This window comes from Chrysemys picta, chromosome 9, assembly GCF_011386835.1.
Source record: "Chrysemys picta bellii isolate R12L10 chromosome 9, ASM1138683v2, whole genome shotgun sequence".
NCBI lineage: Eukaryota > Metazoa > Chordata > Testudines > Emydidae > Chrysemys > Chrysemys picta.
The window spans coordinates 86,581,581-86,602,304 of record NC_088799.1 but is presented as its reverse complement, the minus strand read 5'-3'; the positions used below and the strand labels follow the sequence as shown (position 1 = coordinate 86,602,304).

General features: G+C 41.9%; 1 protein-coding gene across 10 annotated transcripts in view; it reads right to left on the bottom strand.

The window, feature by feature from the left end:
* Positions 1–20,724, bottom strand: part of CHRDL1 (chordin like 1) — an 80,790-nt gene that overhangs the window by 52,697 nt on the left and 7,369 nt on the right. For 5 of the 10 annotated variants that reach the window (XM_042851057.2, XM_065556613.1, XM_042851060.2 and 2 more), the window contains exon 3: positions 382–531. In XM_042851057.2, coding sequence (XP_042706991.1) covers positions 382–478 — 97 coding nt within the window. In that variant the 5' untranslated portion in view covers positions 479–531. Of the gene's footprint in view, positions 1–381; positions 532–4,007; positions 4,627–20,724 lie in introns of those variants that run through there. The other 5 variants (XM_005291811.5, XM_005291812.5, XM_065556616.1 and 2 more) reach the window with 4 other exon arrangements.

Sequence of the window (20,724 nt, the reverse complement as noted above, 5' to 3'; positions counted from 1 at the left end):
GCACAATAGACTTATGGATGGGACAAAATCCAGATAATCTGTCAGATGTTTATAGAGGTCACTAAAATGCAATTAAGCACACTCTGTATGCAGGACATTTGAAGTAAAACAGATTTGGCAGCTTGATGTGTTATGTTCTTTATGATGTGATGAAAACTGTATGGTTTTAGGGAAATAGACCACAATTTATTTTGATTTGATTTTACTAAATGAAAACAAGCAGACACATTTTTTCTGCATTAGGCTTATTTTAATGCAAAACCGTTGTTAAAGTTCTATTACATATAAAATTTTTATTTGACACGCACAATTGATAGACAACAGGAAACCCCACATTTAGTTTAATACGATAGATGCATTTTTCTTTTGAAGTTTACTTACGTTTTATTTGTTCCGATTTACTTCCATCTATGAAAAGGAGCCAGAGCACACAGGAAAAGATAAATCGAAAGTCCTCCAATCTCCATTTTTTCCTCATCTTTGCCAACAAAAAGGAAAGAAAAATCCTTCAAAGGGCAGAATGTTGAGTTGCTGGGAAGAAAATGTGAAAAGACTTAAGACTGAAATCCTCTGGGACTACTTAAGATGAAGGTCTCCAATATGATTTCAACCAACATGTAAAAATCGAAAGCTGCCAGAAAACAAGACAAGACAAAACAAAACAACAGCAAAAAAAGGTCTGTACAGAGCTTTGTTTAGTGGAAACATTTTAGGCTTGAGATTAAATTGCTTCATTTTTGGAAAAGGGACCACATTCTCTTTCATAAAAGCTGAAAAGTGGGTATTACATCTTATGAAGTCCTTCTCTGATTGCAAAGCAAAGAACTTGCAAAGTGTAAGCAGTCTAAATTCTTAAAACCCTCTTTCACAAGAGAAATAGTTTGTTTAGAAGCTTTTCCATGGACAGAATCAGATCTTTTGTACGTAAAGAAGGAAGTATGAATGTTGGTTGTAATGCCTTACCTTTGCCATGGTAAGAGTAATCTGAACCTTGAATATATGTTAACCCTTTAATGTGCATTCCCATTTATTTCACTAGGTTCAGGATTTCACCCCTAATCAATTCATCCCCCATCTCCTCTTATTTTGCGACTCCATAAAATTGATTGTTCAGGAGTTAACTCTTACCGTTACCTTGAAACCTGTCTTAATAACCCCTGCATTCTGCAGTTTTATGCTGAAGGTACAGTATGCAAATGACATGCCAGTCTTTATTCATGCAGATCTTTAATATCAACACCCTGTTAGCATGGAGCATAGTCATCAAGTACGCCTTGCCCTGAAAGCTGCATTCATGGTGCCAGAGCGCAAATTCTATTTGCCTTTTGTCTGACATTTTCAAGACCGTCAGTCTCCTTAGAGTGAAAAGAGGAAACTGATCAAATTGTAATTAACATGGGTCTTTTTAAAAAAAAAAATCCAATCTGGAACAATAAATTAATAAACATGTGAACCACAATAAAGGAAATTATTGTCTCATAAAAAGGACAGTTGGGAATAATTTACAGTGTTATTCATGTGGGTTTTTTTAAACAGTCTCAGTATTGGTTTTCCTTATGAAAGTTTGAAAAGTAATTCATTACTGGTAATTTAAACAAATATATAAACTTTTAAAAATATGCTCAAGTCATTTGATCTCTTTAGATAAGTTATCTCCAGATGACTTATCAAAAATTGAACACTGGACCCAGATTTCACAAGGTTTCAGTGACGCATTTTCAAAGCAGAAATATTTACTATACATGTAAATTAAAAAATGAAGGACAATTTAGAGGAATGGAGAAGCACTGAGAAAAAACAACACAAGTTCACCTTAAAATACTGTTTTTCAAATTCTCATTAAAGAAACTAAACAAAATGCTTATACAAGCTACAGAGTAATCATTTAAAGTCATGTACTGATCAATACCACTTTTTAAACATCTTCCAGGTAGAACTATTCTTTCTGACTTGGGATTCTGTAACAAGGGGCTGATAATATGGATGATTTGATTTATTATGTATGTTTGTCTCTCTTATTCTATAATTTCTTCCACTCTCAATCCTCAAAACAACACCAGAAGCATGACCATCAACCCTCCCCATTCAAAACAGTACAACCACTCTGTCTACTCATCATTGACCTCTGTCTGGTACTGGATAGCCTCATTCTAAATAATTTAAAATGCATCTGAGAACATTCAAAAGCATAATGTAACTTTTAAAGGGTGCTCTTTGCACAATAGCAAAATAGAATTTAAATTTCTTCTTGGGAACAAGAAATAAAATTTCATTTTAGAAACAAAAGTTTGTCATCATTTTTTCCCTCAAGGTGTTCAGATTTCACGGGACGTTTTCTAAGACAAATACTTTTAAAAAACTTGTTTAAAATGAAAAAAATGCAATTTAGTCTCAGTATAACATGCCACTATTCATAGCAACAGTAGCATGCCTCAGATCTCTAGAACTGGCAAAATGTGGGCATTTAAAATACTCTGACTTTTTTTGGGTGCTGTCTGGTTGTTTGAGCAAAAAATATTTGTAAATGGAGCACATTACTCCTCTTGGAGTCTCGGGAGCACTTTGATTGTTAGCTAGACTGGAAAGAACTCAGAAATCCTTCCATTTCAAAATGTCATTTCTTTAAACCCCATCTTGCTTAAAATAAGGAATGTTAAATAGTACAATGAAAGAGAGGAATTAATAATGGAAATTAGATGGATTTTTAATCTCTTTAATTTCAAACTCGTTACAATAAACCCAAATACAGATACTTTTAGCAATAAACATATTTCCTTTATTTTTGAGCAATATCCTCAGTTGGAAATATTCTGATCTACTTAATTGCAATTAAAATTAACATTTTTATTATCCGTTATTGGTATTCATCAGTGAGAACCCCATCTTTAATTAGCATTACCTAAGATTGAAATAAGGCAGAAAACAAAGACCTATTTTCATGTCTTTTGATTTCCAATAAATCCCATTTAATAGCTAAAAATGACAGAGCCTGGGTCTACACTTTATATTATTGAAACAAAGCAGGAATGTTCAAAGAAAATCTGAATAAATTTGTAAAGATCTGTGACATGATCAATGTTCTTACTTGCAACTAGACACCAAATATATTCAGATAAACTTTCTCCTAGAAGTTTAATCTGATTAGTGAGCTCAAGATGTAAATTGCAATTAGTTTAAGAAATGTCAGTCATGGACGGAATGGCTTGCTGTCCTTTTGTAACATAAAAATGTACCACTAAGAACATGCATTGTTGTTTTCTCATCGACAAAGTACAGTAGAGGGGAAAGATTTCCTAGGCACTGCATTAGGCTTGTTTTCTTACAATGGCAGCCAATTTTAATAAAAGCTAGTTTGATGCAGCCCTGGCCGGAGTATTGGCTTGTAGTGGTTAAAGCCCATAGTACTCCTGTAGGCGACTGGACATAGAGAACTGTGTGTCGGTTTGCAGAGTTCTCAGCCCCCACCCATAAGCAGGATGAAAGTTTAGTTCAAGGACTAACTTTTGCGGGGTCGCCTGGGGCAGAGAGGAGACATTTCCGACTCCCCTGGCCGCTGAAACCCATCCAGCCCTGCTCAGGGACACGGACAAGCCAGCCCTGTGTGCTGGGGAGGGGGTAAGGGGGCAAGCGAAGGGTATGTCACCTCCGGGAGACCTGAGCGCCAGCCCCCGGCCAAGTGGCAAGCGAGCCAGTCCTAGCATCAGCAGCGGGTGGGGGGGAATCGCAAACGGGGCTTAGGTTCTGAGTGGGCCCTGTTAGGTGTGTCTGGCTGTGCCACAGCTCCCTGCTCTCTCTCGGTGACGAAGTGACTATTCACCCACGAAAGCTTATGCTCCAATACCTCTGTTAGTCTCTAAGGTGCCACAGGACTCTGTCGCTTTTTACAGATCCAGACTAACACGGCTACTCCTCTGATACTCCCTGGGTCCAGCCATTCTCCTGCGGCCGCCTAAACCCCCCCTGGGTCCCTGTCTGGCTACGGGCAGAGGCAAGAGACGGGAACAAACCTGCTGAGAAGGCAGAAGCTGGCGGGCTGGTCCGTTTCAGCAGCAGCCGCTGGAGACTCAAGTGGCTCCCCCTGGAAATAGGCGAGGGGCTTTGGTCGGGCTGGAGGGGGCGGAGAGGCAGGGATCTCACCCCCCGTGACTCAGTAACAGTCCCGGAGCCATCGGGGCCCCCGGCAAAGCCCGCTTGGGATTCAGGCTCTGCCTTCACTCCAGGAGCCTTGACGATGGGGCTTGCTGGGTCCTATAACCCCCGCCCCCCAAATGAGCCGGGGCGGGGAGGTCAAGCCAGGCGCTGATGGAGAGTCCAGGGGAAGAGCTGCCCCGGGTCTGATGCTGCCCTGCTAAGGGGGAAGAGAGAGGAGGGGCCGCTGCCACCTACTTTCCTTCCTCTTGCAGCTGCTCTGTGAAGGGCCGAAAGCCGGGAGCCCGGTGAGCTAGAGGTGGCTGCAGCGCCTCGGAGGATGCTCTTAAGTGATTCCTGCCCTGCAACCCCCGCAGAGCCGCCGGCAGCGGGGCTGCTGCCTGCAGGAGCAGGAATGTAGCCAGAGCCCCGGAGATCCGCCTTCCCTTCCCACCCTCGCCTTTCTCTGCGCCCCCCTCGCTTCTGCCTGGCACACAAGTGGTGATTGACAAAAGTTTGGGGTGGAGTTTGTTTGATTTGGGGGGTGGGGGGCGGGGCTGTCTAAGGGAGGCAGGAAAGTCAGTGCGTTAGGAAAACGAGCTCGTTCCATGGCAGGGATCTTAAGAGCCTCTCCCCTCCCTCCCTCTGAGCAAGGAAGCTTCAAAAGATCCTCTCAACTCAAGCAAACTTCACCCTGAGCTTAAAGGGGCCGCTCGCCCAGATCCTGGGACTAGTTCCCCCCCCCCCTGCCCATTCCCAAGCTTGCAGGGGACGGTGAGCCACAGGACAGGATGGTTCAGCTTTAAATGCCGGATACTTCATTTCCAGAAAAAGAAAAAAAAAACATTCTGCCTATCTTTAGGCAGCAACTGGCAATGGTCAAAGTTTAATAGAAACCTATTAAATGTCTATAGAAATTACTCGATACACTTAGATTTAATAGAGAATGAGATCCGGTCTGTGGGGGTTGTAATCGTATAGAATTCTATCACAGCACTAGACTTCACTAATACATTCTATAGGATGGTTTGAAAATTAAAAACCATAGCAAGGTTCCCATTTTCTAACAAATTGTATAGGGCTTCCCCGTAAGGCAAAGCTTTCAGTTCTGCTCAGTTTATTAGAGAGAGAAATATAAACCAAGCTGGCTCTGGTGCAGGCTTTCCACACACACAGAGCGCAGATCGTTGCTGGACTGATTAAGTTCTTGTTTGTTAGGATTTGCCAGGCATCCTTTTCTGATACTCATGGCCTGGTCTGGTTTATTGTGTTAGAAGGTTTCAAGGTCATACTGAAAATCTGTTGGAACTAAATTAAACCCATGACTCATGACATTACATGCTTGGTCAAACATTCTTGTTCGTCTTGTTGTAGCCCCTTTAACTAATAAGAAGAGATCAGCAAACCCTTGACAAATGATCTGAGAGAAAGAGTGAGGTATGAAAAGACATCATGTAGGGAAACAAATTACAGTTTATTTCCCCTTAGTTTTGTATAAGGGTATTTGGGAGTCTAATACTGCTGAGAGGTCACAAGTCTCCTTGGACTTCAGTAAATCCCATAAAATTGAAAACTCAGTGCAACTTTTATTCCATCTCTTGTAATACTAGACTAGTTAAAACACTAGACATAGAGTTTATGGAACAATCCTGCATTAGCAGAGGGATGGATTTGATACCTCATGGCTGTTTTCCAGCTCAATAAGTAACTAGGGCTGTGTACTAATATGATTTTACAATTCTTAGCATAAACCCCCCGTGCTCTGAAGCTAAACATTTTGAAAATATTTTAGTGTGTGCAAACACATCAACCCCCCCCCCCCCGCCCCCAGTTACATCTCTTTCCATCTGGATTTTGGGTGTAAAATGTATTGACCTCACACACATATTCCTATAGGAAGAAAATTTCACTGATTATGAGGAAATCTTAGTAATGAAGGTGGAAGCCAGTGCCGTAGAATGACTGCCAGCACTTCTCTTGGAATGGGTGAGTTGCAGGCAGAGGAAGAAATGTGCTTGCAGAGAAAAACAAATGCCAGGATTCTATCAGGAACATGATCCTAAATCTCATGGGTGGGCAGGAAATCCTACTAATTTAGGCCCTGATCCTGCAAAGACTTATTAATAGAACTACTCCTATTGGATAAACTTAAGCATATGCATAAATCATTGAAAGATTAGAGCCCTAAAGTTCTGAGATAAGGGTGTGCAACACCTAAGGGATTTGGGCCTTGGAATATTTTGCCTGGTCTGGTAGCATGGCTCTGGCCTATAAAACAGGTTTAATGTGGTGGGTGAACAACTCCTCTGTATGCACTCAGGCCCCAGCTTCTGAGCCAACCACCCAGGGCTGGCTCTGGCTTTTTGGCCGCCCCAAGCAAAAAACAAAACAAAAACATGGGGCGGCCAGAACGGCAAAGCAAAAAAAAAAAAACGCGGCACGGCCGGAGCGCGGGTGCAGGGGGACCGGCTGGGTGGGGGGGGGGCGGGGGAGGGAGTGGGCAGGAGAGAGAGAGAAGGGGGCGGCCAGGGCTACAGCAGGGACGCTGCCACGCGGCCCCTCCCATTGCGCCGCCTCCTGCCACCTGCCGTGAGGGCTCCGCTCCGGTCGGCGGGGAGGGAAGGAAGAGGACTGCCCTGCAGGGCGCTCTGGTTCTCCGCGCCGCCGCCCCCTACAGTGACGCCGGAGCGGAACAAGAACAAAACAAAAACAAAACAAAACAAAACAAAAAAGCGGCCGTGCCGCCCTAGGATTGGGCAGAATGCCGCCTCGAACAATCTGCCGCCCCAAGCACCAGCTTGCTCAGCTGGTGCCTGGAGCCAGCCCTGCAACCACCTATGACCCCTGAGAACTTAACTCAGAGCTTGATCCAAAGTTTAGTTAAATTAACTAAAATCTTCCATTGACTTCAGCGAGTATTGGACAGAGCCTTCCCAGAAGATACCCTAGCCTCTGTTTGCCAGAAGCTGGGCATGAGCAACAGGAGATGGATCACTTGATGATTATCTGTTCTGTTTATTCTCTCTGATACCCCTCTGATACTTATTCTCTCTGTGGCACCTGGCACTGGCCACTGTCAGAAGACAGGATACTGGGCTAAATGGATCCTTACTCTGACCCAGTAGGGCCAGTCTTATGTTCTTATACTATTGGCAAGTGGGGAGCCAGTCAGATGTGTGGCCACTTGCAAATCCTACTGCCTTCCCATTTCAGATGATGTGGCCTTAATCTCACAAGCTAAGCAGGAACAGACCTGGAGACCTCCAGGAAATGTAGCAGACACAGGCATAACAAGGTCCAATGGTTAGACATTGAAGCCAGATACATTCAAGTGAAATAAAGAACGAATTGTTAAGTGAGGATAATTAACACTGGAAAAGCCTAACAAGAGACATGGTGGATTCTCCATCACTTGAAGTCTTTACATCAAGATTGGATTCCTTTCTGAGAGAGTTGCGCTAGTTAAACCAGAGATTGTCGGCTTTCATTTGATGCAGGCATAACAGACTGAAGTTTCATGGCGTGTGTTATGCAGGAGGTCAGGCTAGATGGCCATCATGATTCCTTCTGTCCTTATTATCTGTGAAAAAAAATCATGGTGCTGTGGGAAGTGTTGTTGTTGTCAGTTTTCCCTCTGAGTCAGAACTGAACTATTCGCCTGCCTGGTGTCAGGAGGAGCTATGCTGCTAGGGTACCATCTTTCAGATGAGATATTAAAGGTTTCCTGATCAGTGGTGGTGATTAAAGATCCCCAGGCATTTCTTTGGAAGAGCAGGGGCAACTGACATGGTATCCTGGCTGGATTTCAGTATAATATGGTTTAGTTTATCTTCCTGAATTCCCATATTGCTACAGTTGGCTAAGGAATTCTTTCCCATGCCAGGTCTCTACACTGTTCTGTTACCGAAGCTGTTCTATTTTGAAGCTGTGTTCTGCCGCAGAACTAGTTGCATTTTGATGCTGGATTAATTTACCTTTATATATAATATGTCTGTATGGTGGGATTTTCAAAAGTGCCTGAAGGAGTTTGACATCCAGCTCCCATTGACTTTCAGTGGGAGTTAGGTAACTTTTTGAAGAGGCCTATCCATAATTAGTCATTTGAAAAAAAGGAACCTTATAGAAATTAATGTATAGTAAAAATAAAAATGTATTGCTGAGCTTTCTTTTGACTGTGTCTGCAATATCCTTTCCACTAGCTGTTCTTATGGAAAAGTCCAATAGAATTTAATAGGCATGAAACTAATAGGATTTCTATAGGTATTACTCTATACTATATAGTGTAATAGCCAGTGATATTCTTTCAAGAGGTTTTTGGAACTGTCTTGTAGAATTCTTTAGCAGAGATGGAATTCTTTATTCGGTTCTAGTGAATGGTTCAAGAAAATCTATGCCAAAGTTAGTATTTTCTATTAAATTCCCAATGTGCCCTGTATTGTGCATTGCATCTGATATGGCCCTGCATTAGAGAGTCTGTGAACATTATATATCACATACCTTATGGACTGCAAAGCACAAAGACTCTCCTTTGCTCTGTGCCCATGCAGTAGGGTGCAATTGCAGTTCCTGTATTCCCCAAAGCATAGGGATTTAGCACCCCTGGGGCACAGAACACCCCAAAGGAGAGAAGGCGCTGGTCAGGTATTTGCCACCTTACACACCGCCAGGAGAATTGACTGGCTGAACATGCAAAGTGACATGCTCTGGAGTTTGGGGAGGAAGGATTTGTGCTTGAAACAGAATATCTCCCCATGCTCCCCCAGGGATGGGTCTTAAAGCTACAAGGATGCTTTAAAGTTTTAAAAAGCTCAGAGATTTAGCCACATGACTCTCATTAAAGATAATAGGACTTGCATAGCTAAAAACCTGTGAAACTGACAATTAGAGAGCCCATCTCCTTGTGTTGTGGATGCAGCTAAGATACTTAGCAATACTCAGTTGCTAAACCCTAGGTTGTGAGTTCAGTCCTGCAGGGGACCATCTAGGGATCTGGGGCAAAAATCTGTCTGGGGATTGGTCCTGCTTTGAGCAGGGGGTTGGACTAGATGACCTCCTCAGGTCCCTTCCAACCCTGATATTCTGTGATCAGCTTAATACTTGTATATCCATGTCTAATGTCTCCATTCTTGTGGTAATAAAAAGAGAACAAGAGCAGCATGCATACACTCAAATCTATTGATACACATTTTTGGAGTTTTCTTAATACCAAATATTAACTCAGTCATTTAGATTTAGAGAGCTGGTTAGCCTGTGGTCAGGTCTAGGAATCTGCAAAATTATACAAGTGTGAAAGGAAGCTTTTGAATTAGTAAACTCCTATGGGTGGTTTTTTTTTTAAGAAATATTTTTCATGCCTATAACTTGAACTGAGTGTTTTGAAAACGTATTAAATAGAAGATTATTCCCCAGATTTTATAATGCTATTTTTAGCCCTGAGTGAATTTTTATGGGTACGATCAACCCCTGACATTGGGATTCGTAATGGAAACACAAGCTTGGTTGTCTGTCCAGCATTTTTTATGAGCACTATATGCTAAACAAAAAAAGGTTGAGGATGAAACATTATTTTGTGATTACAAAAGAAGATTGGAAATCTAGATTCTCTGCTGTGCTGTTCACTCACTGTGTCTTTGGGCACGTCAATCAATACACCACTCTCTGCCTTAGTTACTTGTGTGAAATCCTAGCCAGTAGACGTCAGTGGTAAAACATCAAGAGGGCTAGGATTCCACCTCCTACCTTTATCATTGGTAATTAAGATATTTATCTAACAGGGCTATTGTGAGGCTTAGCAAATTAACAATTGCAAAATGGATGAGAGGCACAAAGAGCAAAGTAATTTCAATAAACACAACATAAAACTTGAAGTCTCAGCTTCCCTGCCTCGAGGAAAAGGCATCAGTGTCTGAGATGTGAGAATGGTTGGAAATATTTTAATATCTCTAAAATGCAAATAAAATATATTCCTAAATCAAAAATAAAATTGTACAGATTGGCTTTTATGTAGCGATCGGTGAAACCTTCCAACAGTCATGGAAATGTACAGCAAATTGTGACAAGAAAAAGAGTGCAGGAGAAATGTAAGGATAACTTTAAAAGTCACCACACTGCACATGATGTTCTGCCAACCAGAACTGAGACCAGTCTTGCACATGAGAGGTATACAGGCCATTGGATGAGAAGAAGTGAGTGTGAGGAATGCCATCCTGGATATGCCTTGATCGCAAAGTGTTCATCTGCATCTGCCCTCTAAGCTAATCTATTTACGACATTTATAAGGTGCCCATCACCATAGTATCCTGGACATAATTATGGGCCTAATCCTACAACCCTTTCTCACGAAAATAATCCCATATGTTGTCAATGGGACAATTTGTATGAATCAGGATTTCTCATGTGAAACAAGAACTGCATAAACGGTAGTCTTAGAGTCAAGTGAGCATCAGATCATACCTAGCAGTCCATGGAAGGCAAAATGCTAATGAGGGCTTTTGTAGTGATATAACCAAATTGAGGAAGGAATTTTAGCTAGCATTTCCAAAAGTGCCTGAGAGAGTTAGGTGTCCTGTTTACATAGAAATTCTGTAACGATGAGGGTTGATCCTTGGGACAATTTTAGAATGTCTTGCTTTTTCCCCTCTCAAGTTCATGGCCTTTTCTGAGAACCAAATGGTTGAATTTATACCTGGTCTAATTCTGGACAGGATGTATCTTACTCTCCATACAGCATCTTGCTCTCTGACAGAAATTTTTGATCTCCAATTTATCTTCTTTGGTTGTTTATCCACTGAATTTACTTTTTTAGATACATTTCCCAGTAATGTCAGGATGTTGACTTCTTGTTTCTCTCTAATAATAATAATAATAATTAATCATAAATATTTTTCATTATTTGTTTAATTTTTGTTGAAAGTTATTGGTAGTTAGGTGCCTACATCTTAGGCCACTTGAAAATGCTGATCTGAATCTCCCCTGGATGTCATGTGATGAATGTTTGAATGAGTTAAAACAAACCTTTCCAAGTCACAGTATATGATTCCCATATATATATATATATTTATAATAATTGATTTCACGTGGTATATGGCTCTTGTACACAGAAAATGTATATAAAACTATAATACTATATGTCTAGCAGTGCTGGCATAATTATATTATATTATATTATATTTTCAGAATGTACTGTTAAAAGTGGCACAAAATCTTCCTTGAAGGACCATTTAAATTCTGGAATGAGCTTTTATACCGCTGCTTTTCTGTGCCGTTGTCATCTGACTCTGAAAATGGCAAGCTCATGTGAACTCAATAAAAGTTCTTCCTTACAATTGAAATGATGGATTAGATACTCAGCTGGTGTAAATCGGTATTCACGTCAATGGAACTACAGCAATGTTCATCAGTTGAGGATTTGGCCACGTATCTGAATAGCAGTGCGGTGGGACTCTGAGTGCCCCCTTGCATTGGTGCAGGATGCTGCCTCTATCTTCTGCTCTAGCACCTCCTGCCAGTGGTCTTCTGTGGCCCAGCCCTGTGGCTAAGTCATCGAAGTTCACATACCTTCTGGGGTATTGTAAACAAGTTTAAACAAAACTGAATAGTTCTCCTCTCCTCGTGGGCTACTGAAGTCTTTTCCTTTCTACTTATATACTGTATCTTATAGTTTCTCTAGCAGGAGCCTACATTACCCCCCTGCATGTAATGCTCTATGGGTCTAGGGCCCAGGTCTGTAGAGCTATTAGGTAGTTAACAGCCCCAGACTGCCACCCAGCAGCAACTATTACTAGCTTATGCTCTGCTTCCCATGACCCACTGTGGACACAGCCTATAGGAAGTTCTGCCTCAAGGGTTAGACAGGCAGCAGCCCCATGGCTCCTGATTGGCCCCCTGACCTATAAACCCAAGGGGCATACCAGGAAGTGTCCTGGTAACAGTGTTGGTCTCCTATGGGTGCCATGGCTGCTTGTGTTCTTTAACTCTTGGCTTGTTTTGGACTTTGCCTCCTGACTTGAACTCTGACCCTTGGTATTGACTCCGGCCTGAAACTGACTATGAACTCCTTGGTTACTCCTAGCCTCAGGTTTGCCTCTGCTTTGATCCTTGGCCCTGACTGCCCTTGTTAGTATCCTGACCCTGTAGTAGGCTGCTCCTGTAGGCTTTGTGTACCCTAATCCTGGGCTTCTCTCTGCCGGAGAGACCCTGTTTCCTTTGCTATCTTTCGCCCATCAATGGAGTACCTTTAGTGTACTTATTATTTAACTTGTGCCTGCTGGCTGGGGGCCAATTAGCTACTCACCTACCCAGGTGCAAAACATGACTAATAGATTGCCTTGGCTAGCCTTGCAGGTTAAGAGTGCATAGAATTATGCTATGATATAGAAGTAGTTGCTGATTGGGGTCTCTTTGCAGCTGAGATAGCCCTATCCAGTTCATCTTTCTAAAGCAATACTGAGTTAGTAAGGAGGACTGAATATGGCCCTGAATCTCAATTTAAATATGATTTTATAAAACCATGAGTAATGCTGCTAATCTTGTCTCTCTGAGCCAAAGTTGACAACACCTCAAACTTTATGTAACTCTTGCACAGAGACTTGCTGGTGTGAGAGAGCTTTTGAAATTGCCAAAATGAGACTTCTCTAAGGAGAACAAAGTCAAATATTTGCTAGCATGGGCCAGGACCTGCTAGGTGCTGAGCATGGAGGCCAGTGGGACTTGAAAGCACTTAGCCCTTCCCTGGATCATCTTTTCTTTCACGTTAATAACAATATAATGTATTTACTCTAGAACAAAGCCTGAGACACCAGACTTCCTACTCAACAGTGTCCCCAGTCTCTCTGATTCTGAGCATGCCCATGTTGTAAACACCATTGCAATTTTCTTCATAGTCTCTTTTATTCCGGTACCTAAGGTTGCTCACAAAGAGCTAATTTTGGGCCAGTTTATGGAACCAGTGGCACCAGGCCTCTTTGCCCCTAGGTTATTCCTCTGGCCTGGTTTATAAGGCAGTAAGCATTGATCTTCTGCTTGGCAGAAATCTGTGAACCTTGCAGGCAATCAGAGATGCAGACGGGGTCATGTTTTTAGACCATTCTCAAAAAGCTTCGCTGAACTTTTCAGCCGAGGATAAGTTGAGTGGAAATTTCCAAGGGGAAACTGGTGAAATTAGAGGCACCCCATTTGAGAACAACTATCTCCAGAGAGAGTTTAAAATAAAGGAGTTTTTTTTTCCATCATAAAAAACATTATAAGATATATGGAGAAAATAAACAGTGAAGGACATGGTCACTGGTGGACGGGCTTTTTCAGAGCCTAGCACAACAAGTGTTTCTTTTATTCTTTCGATCCCAGCTCCCTCCTTGCAGGCTCCTGTGTGAATGTGCAGCAGTTTCCAAACTCAAGGCTGCGAAATTATCAGGCCTGGACCAAAGCCAGTACAAACCAATTTATTGGGGTCCAGCAATTAACTAAAACCTAGAAACCTTGATTAATTGTGGCACTGCTCAGCAGGGAATGTTTGGGGGGGGGGAATCAGGACTACACTCCATGCAGTGTCTCTGTTCCACATTCCAATTTACACTATATGTGTTTAAAAGTTTCCTCTATGTAACCACCTAGTTAGTATGTCTTACACATCTTATATATAATAGTCAGTCTCATCACAGCTCGTATCCAGATCATTTTGTTGTCATTGAATTAATATCTTTTGGTAACCCAGACAATGGGCTATATTCTTGACAAACTTTATTCGCTAAACATTTCTCTGGGGAGTCTTCTTGGAGAACTAGTGCTGCATTGTAATGTTGTGTGAGGAAGACTAAGGGTTGGTAGTTGGTCAGGTTTTGCTAGGTTAGATAAACAGGAAGCCGCATGCACTAAAAACAAATTTATCAAAGCAAATGTGTTGGTCTCAATGAAATCTCTGCAGTCTGCAGAGACAGAAGGGTGCCCAAACAATTGGTCCATTTAGAAGCTGAATTAGAAATCTTCTGTACAGCATAAGAAGCAATTGTAAGGTATAAATGAGGTGTTAATTGATTTGATTGTGGTGGCATCAGCAAATATTGTCCATATCATTGTCATAACATCTTAATTGAGAAACAGAACTCTCGAAATGAGACTTGTATTTACTTTTTAGTAAATAAATTACTTTATACAGTGCAGACATCCAGGAAATAAATATTTAGATTCCTATTCGACTGTATTATATATCAACTTATATATAATACAAAGCACTGAATCTAGCTATTCCCTGCTGTGCCTTTTAAATTAAGACTCTAATGGCTAATGGAGAAAAAAATTGTCCAAGGATATAAAAACGTGTCAAAGTAGTCCTTAAAAAAATAAAAACCCTGCATACAGCATGTTTTAGCTTTTCAACAGTATTTCACATCCTATTCCATATCCAACTGCTGCATTTTCACATTCTCATGTTTAAATAATGCATTACAGACAGCACTAAATCACATTAGGCAATGGTGATAACAGAGCCAATGCACACAGCATCCAGGCAAGTCATATGACTGGGTCTGCAGGGTGATCTGGGACATCCACTGAGGCTGGGAAGGGTTGTCTCCTCCCGTTTCAGTGGATCTATTAGGGATTTAATGTATTTTTTTTTAAGATACTTGCAGAGGAAACGGGTTTGTTGGAGGTCATCGAATTGAATCTACAGCCCTTCACAAAGGCTGCCAGAAATGGCTGAGTTGCTAATGTTTAGCTGTGAATACCCAGCAGGCATTCTCCGCAGGGCCGAATACAGTCAATTGTGGTATTTTTGTAAATATTAGTGACTCAGCTGTCTTTGCTTGTGAAAAGTTGCCAGGGTCACAGATGCAAGCAGACATCTCCTCCTGCTCCCCCAATTCCAGGGGAAAGGTGAAGGGGTTTTTTTTTTTTAATTATCACCCTGAAATAAAGAGGAGAGGTGCTGGACCATATTCATTTGAGCTGTTTCTGATCTCCAAAATGGCTGCGTGATACAATCCTATGACCTTGTGATTCCATGCGCCTGATTGCAGTGGGCTAGACTGGGGAGTACTTGCTCTCACAAGTAGCCCCGCTGAAGTCTGTGGTGTGAGTAAGGATTGCACAATGTAGCCCAGGAGGAGCTAGCTAACCATTCTCTCGCTGGGTAGCTCCAAAATAACCCTTTGAAAAATTGTTTGTTTAGTATCATGTCAGGTTTTCATTCCGACCTTTGTTGGTCAGCTTGTTGTTTATGAAAGGGAGGAATAAAGAGCGGTGGTTAAAGCAGACACAGCATAAACAGGTTCTGGACAAGATTCACTACATAGGTCTGCCAGTACACGTCAGTCCCCTGCTATTCCAGTCCTGAGCCCCACACGCAGCTTTGCCAAAACATCTCAGTAATCTTAAACTGCAGCATCCATTAAACTGCAATCCCCCGTGTTGTTCTGCTAACACACCTCAGTCCTGACCTGCAGCAGCCAGCCTGAAGCTGGAGGTAGGGAATCCTTAGGGTCCATCTCAGAGCTGGTAAATGGTTTGGGGTAGTGCTCAGAGGCAGGGCGATTTCCTATTTTAACTTTGCTAATTTTTTCTGGCTTTAGGATAACTCTGTGAAGATGGCCAAGCCCCAATGATTCTGATTCCATTACAAATATCCTAATCCAGCACCTTTGGGTTTAATGCTAATAGGTATATTTCCCCTTTAAATGGCTTCAGGCTAGCACTCTGACTGCAGCAAGCATGCATTTAGCAAGCTTTTAGCAGTCTGGGAAGGCTTCTCCTGCACGGTGTGGTGCTCTTCTTCCTCTGGGTTCTTCTTCTCTGTGGTGGGAAACCCACACTAGGTCTCTGGTGAGCCCTCCTATTCTCTCTCCATCTTGCTGAAGCATATACCACGCTTCTGACATGGTTTGCTGGTCTCAGTGTTTTCCAGGGATCCAACCCCAAAAGCAGGAATCAGGACTCTTGTTTTTTTTTCTCTATTATCTATTGCTCATGGTATACTTGAGCAAGTCATTGAACCTTTCTGTGCCTCAGTGTTCCCCATTTATAAAATGGGGATAATGCCCACCCCACAGGGATGGTTGGCTTTAATTAGTTAATGTCTGGATGTGCTAAATATTGGATATTTGTTTCAATAAGAGGCCATAGTCTAGTAGGGTGACAATGAACCCAGTTCAAGAAACCCATGCAAAGCCCTCCAGGCCATTTTAAGATCAATGAAGATTAGATACCAGGGAGGTGAGCACCTTAGAACTGCTACAGCTGAATTAAGGCCTGCACGGAGGGGATAAGTGTTGCTTACTCATTGTTGGCATTGGGGTGGGCTTTGCCCCCAGGGAATGTGTACTGTTAGAATGATTCCTTTGTGAGTCTCTCTTGCAAGGTTTTGGTGACCTGGTAATTTTCCAGGCTGGTGTCTCCTTGTAGGGGGATTCATGGTTTGGGGGGTGGGGGGTGGGAGCTGTGATTTCATAGGCTGAAGGGGGTGTTGGTTGCCTGAGTGGGTTTTATATTTTCCATCTTATTTTTAACACATTATTACCTGCTTTTCCTTTTATCAGTGAATAATAGTTTTCTCATGACAAACACCTGCCTAATGTAGAAATATTGGAGCTGATTATCCTCTCCCTTATACCATTTAAATGAGGCAGGATTCAATTTCAGTCAGTGGTGTAAAACTGGTGTGAAATCAGAATCTGGTCCACAGCTTTGGATGCTGTTTCCAGTAAAGTAAAAAAAAGAGTAAGGACTATAGAACTGTGTCCATACATATAGATGTCACAATTTAAACACATCCCTTATAGGATGAAGATCTTTTTAATGCATCAAATACACCTTGTTTTTCCATTGCCACCATATGCTTTTATAATTTCTGAACAGTATTCTTGGTGTTCCCACCATTTGTAATACTTCACAACTCTTAATAGCTAGATCCACGATGGTTGATCAGTTAGGACACTTACTTTATCTGAGAGGAGAGGTGAGAACTCACTCCTGGCTCTATCACTGAAGAGCTCTAGCCCCTTTTCATTCACAAATATAAATCTCCTATTTTTGACCAAGTATCCCAGGGATGAGATTCACCATGTAAACAGGTGCAAGTCTACTGATATCAGTGGACTTACAGGATATGTCTACACTGCAATAAAAAACCTGTGGCACGGAGTCTCCAAGTTTGGGTCAACTGACTCGGGTTCATGGGGCTCAGACTGGGACTAAAAATTGCAGACATTGGGGATTGGGCTGAAGCCTGGGCTCTGAGATCCATTCCCCTCACATTGGGTTTCAGAGCCCGAGCTCTAATGTCTATGCTGAAGTGTTTAGCCTCGCAGCTACAGCCCGAGTCAGCCGTGGCAGTGCTGTGGGTCTTTTATTGCCGTGTCAACATACCCACAGTCACTGATGACATCCATGAATTTGCTCTTTGGTTCTTTTGCTACCATTTTTTTGACCAGCTGCTCGCACTAGTAAGAGAAATACTTCAGGATCTATGACCCTATAACTTAAGTACAAGGAAATTCTTATGTTGCAGCATATGAATCCATTTGCGGCAATAATACCTAGCTCTTGTATCACTTTTATATCAGTAAATCTCAAGGTGCTTTACAAATGAGGTAAGTTTCATTGTCTCCATTGTATAGAGGGAAAAACTGAGGCACAGAGAAGACAAGTGATTTGCTCAAAATCACCCAGCAGACCAGGGCTGAATTGAGAACAGAAACCTATCTTTTGAGTTCCGGTCTAGTGCTCTGTCCATTGGACAACACTACCTCTAGTTAAGCTCATTCCATAGTTAAGCCCATATTCTGTTCTTAGAGGCATCTGTTTTTTTCCAGTTGATTTCACTATGTCACATGCTTCTGAATCTCCTCCACCCACAGCTGTGGGGAGGTGAAGCTACAATTTTGTTTGACATCATCAGGTCCTGCAGAGATCTTGCCATTGCCCTCCTTAGAGAGGAAATAAGAATCGGATATTTCAAGTATAAAAAAACAAGCAGGAAAAGTATTTAAAAAGTGATCTGATATAGGAACCAAAATCACTTTTCCATTTTTTTCCTTTTTCCGTTCGCCTTCAACATTTACACTAGGGAACTTTATTTCCAGGAAAGGATTAGCCCAGACAAATTCTGTAATGCATACGTATTGGAGTAATCTTGAATATTAAAAGTGGAGTGATTTTTTTCTTTAATATGGAGGACAGTCCCAATAAAACCACACGTCAGAGGCCAGTATTACGAGATCAAGTCTGCTTTTATCTTACGGGGAAATTATGGCAGCAGGATTTTCATTTGGCTACTTTAAAGCTGCACTCCATTCTTTCACGCTAAAATCACAGCTCCTCCTAGGATTATTTGAGAAGACAGTTTCCCTTGGTTTCTTATTTTCCCCAGTCTTGAACTTGGACTCCTGGTCCTAACCCAGCTCTGGTTATGACTGAGTGCTGGCCATCAATTGAATAACCATGTTTTTACAATCAGATTGGATCCTGCTCTTGTAACTTCAGACTAATTTTGTGATATTGATACTGTAGATCTTAATTAAAATGTCAAGCATTTTGTGTCTCGGGTAATGGACATACAGGAACTTCAAGGTTTTGTTTTTATATGGCTAGCCACCCAAAACATTCAGTGTGTGTGATTAAAGTCAGTGAGTTGCACCAGATTGGAACATGGCCCTCTCTTTGTGTTCTTTCCCATTTAACACACACTACCACAATTCTGCACCTGTCTTGCTGCATGTAACCACAAGGACTAATCCATGAGTGGCAGGTAATTCAGGATCCACACTAGTTGAGTCCTGAGCCACTCATTAGTTGAAGCAGCCAAACCAGCTGAAATGTGTGTGACTCTTCAGTTAATTACAGGGCAAGGTTAGATGTCAGGGTGGTAAAGATATCTGTCCAGACTGCACTACAGCCTCCTCTGCCACTATGTTTGGGGGTGAATTACAAGTCCTTGTTTTGCAAGTATAGATTCAGATAGAAATATTCTAATCACTGTTCACCAGACCACATCTGTGGCATCCTTCTGGGCTGATGGCTCAATATGATTTCTTTTTAGTTTGCTAATCGTGTATATGCTGGGGTTGTGTGAGGAGTGGGATGCTGGTGTTATTGTAATGGCTCTTGCGTTTATTTGGCAAGTTACCAATTTATGTTGCATTTTGGTTTGAGTAAAACTGGTTACAATTTTTCATGAAAAATTGCATTTGGCAACAACTTTTTTTGGGGGGGGAGGGCGGGACATCTCTTCTTTTTGTTTGTGAAAAATGCTGTGCCTTTAAGAATGTATATGTGTAGTCAACATTATTGAACTGCTTACTATGTTTTTTGAGAAATAAAAATGCAAATAACCATTTGACATTGTGCTTTTGACTTTTTAAAAATCATGACAAATTTTGAACTAACTGAAAGTAGGGTCATTTCAAACACTTCAAAACAAACCATTTTGAAATTTCAAAAATGCTCACACGTTTGGACCAACTTCAGATTTTATTTAAATTATATTAAGGCACCAAATGACCTTTAAGGAAAGGCCCCTAAAAATCCTCCACTCTGCCTAAGGCCCCTTTGCAAAGTTAGAGCAGCATAAAGGAATTAAAGGGGCTGGTAGGGACTCCCGCCCCTCCTCCCCACAGTGCAGAGGCATTCTGGGTTAGTGTAAAGGCAGCTCCTACCCATCTCCCTATGGCAACTCTGGGGCCCTCAGGCAACAGCTGATCCTGGGATTACCCATAAAAGGGGGTTCCCTATGCAAGGAAGGGGGGCCAGACTGTATTAATTTTCGTGGGAAATTCTGAAGTGGAGGAAATGATGAACTTACTACATCCAGACTCATCCCAGCCTCTCCTTCCCCCATGTACATTTCCAAAACCTTAGTCCTCCAGGGGGTGTGGAGGAGGAAGGAAACAGTGCTGTGGAGATGGCAGAACCTCACCCCTTCTTTGCAGGAGGGATGGGTGCCATGTAGGGGGTCCTTTATGTGCACAGATCCTTAGGGGATGATCTGTCACATTGTTCTTTACACTTGGCAACCATCTTACTAATGAGTTATGTGGGTCATTGGCATTTTGGGAGCACTATCCTAAGAGAAAGGTATGGTCTAGTGCTTGGAGCATTGGACCAGGAGTCAGGTACTCCTGAGTTCTAATTCCAACTGTGCCATTATGGCCCAGGACAAGTCACTTGACCCCTCCCAGCTTCCCCATCTGTCAAATGAACATACTAAAGTATCTACCTCTTGGGAATGTTATGAGGATTAATTAGTAAATGTTTGTAAAGTGCTTTGGAGATTAAACATGCTCATTACTATTATTAAACGAGTAGATTCACTCTCTCAATCCCACAAAGAACTTGATTCACTTTTCTATATTTCTCTCAAGGTTTGAATATAAAAAAATCGGTCTCTGAAGATGTGGTTCATCAGCATTGAAATAACCACTCTGAGGTCTTGTTCTTGCATCTGACTAAAACAGGGGTTCTCTATGCTCAGAGCTCTATATTCTCTAATTGTCTGCTGTAGAGAAGGACACCTGCTCTGTGTCTCACTGCAAAAGCTCCTAGGATACTTCATTATTGTCATAGCATGTTACTCCAGTTCTAGCCATTTTCTCTATGGAGGGCCTA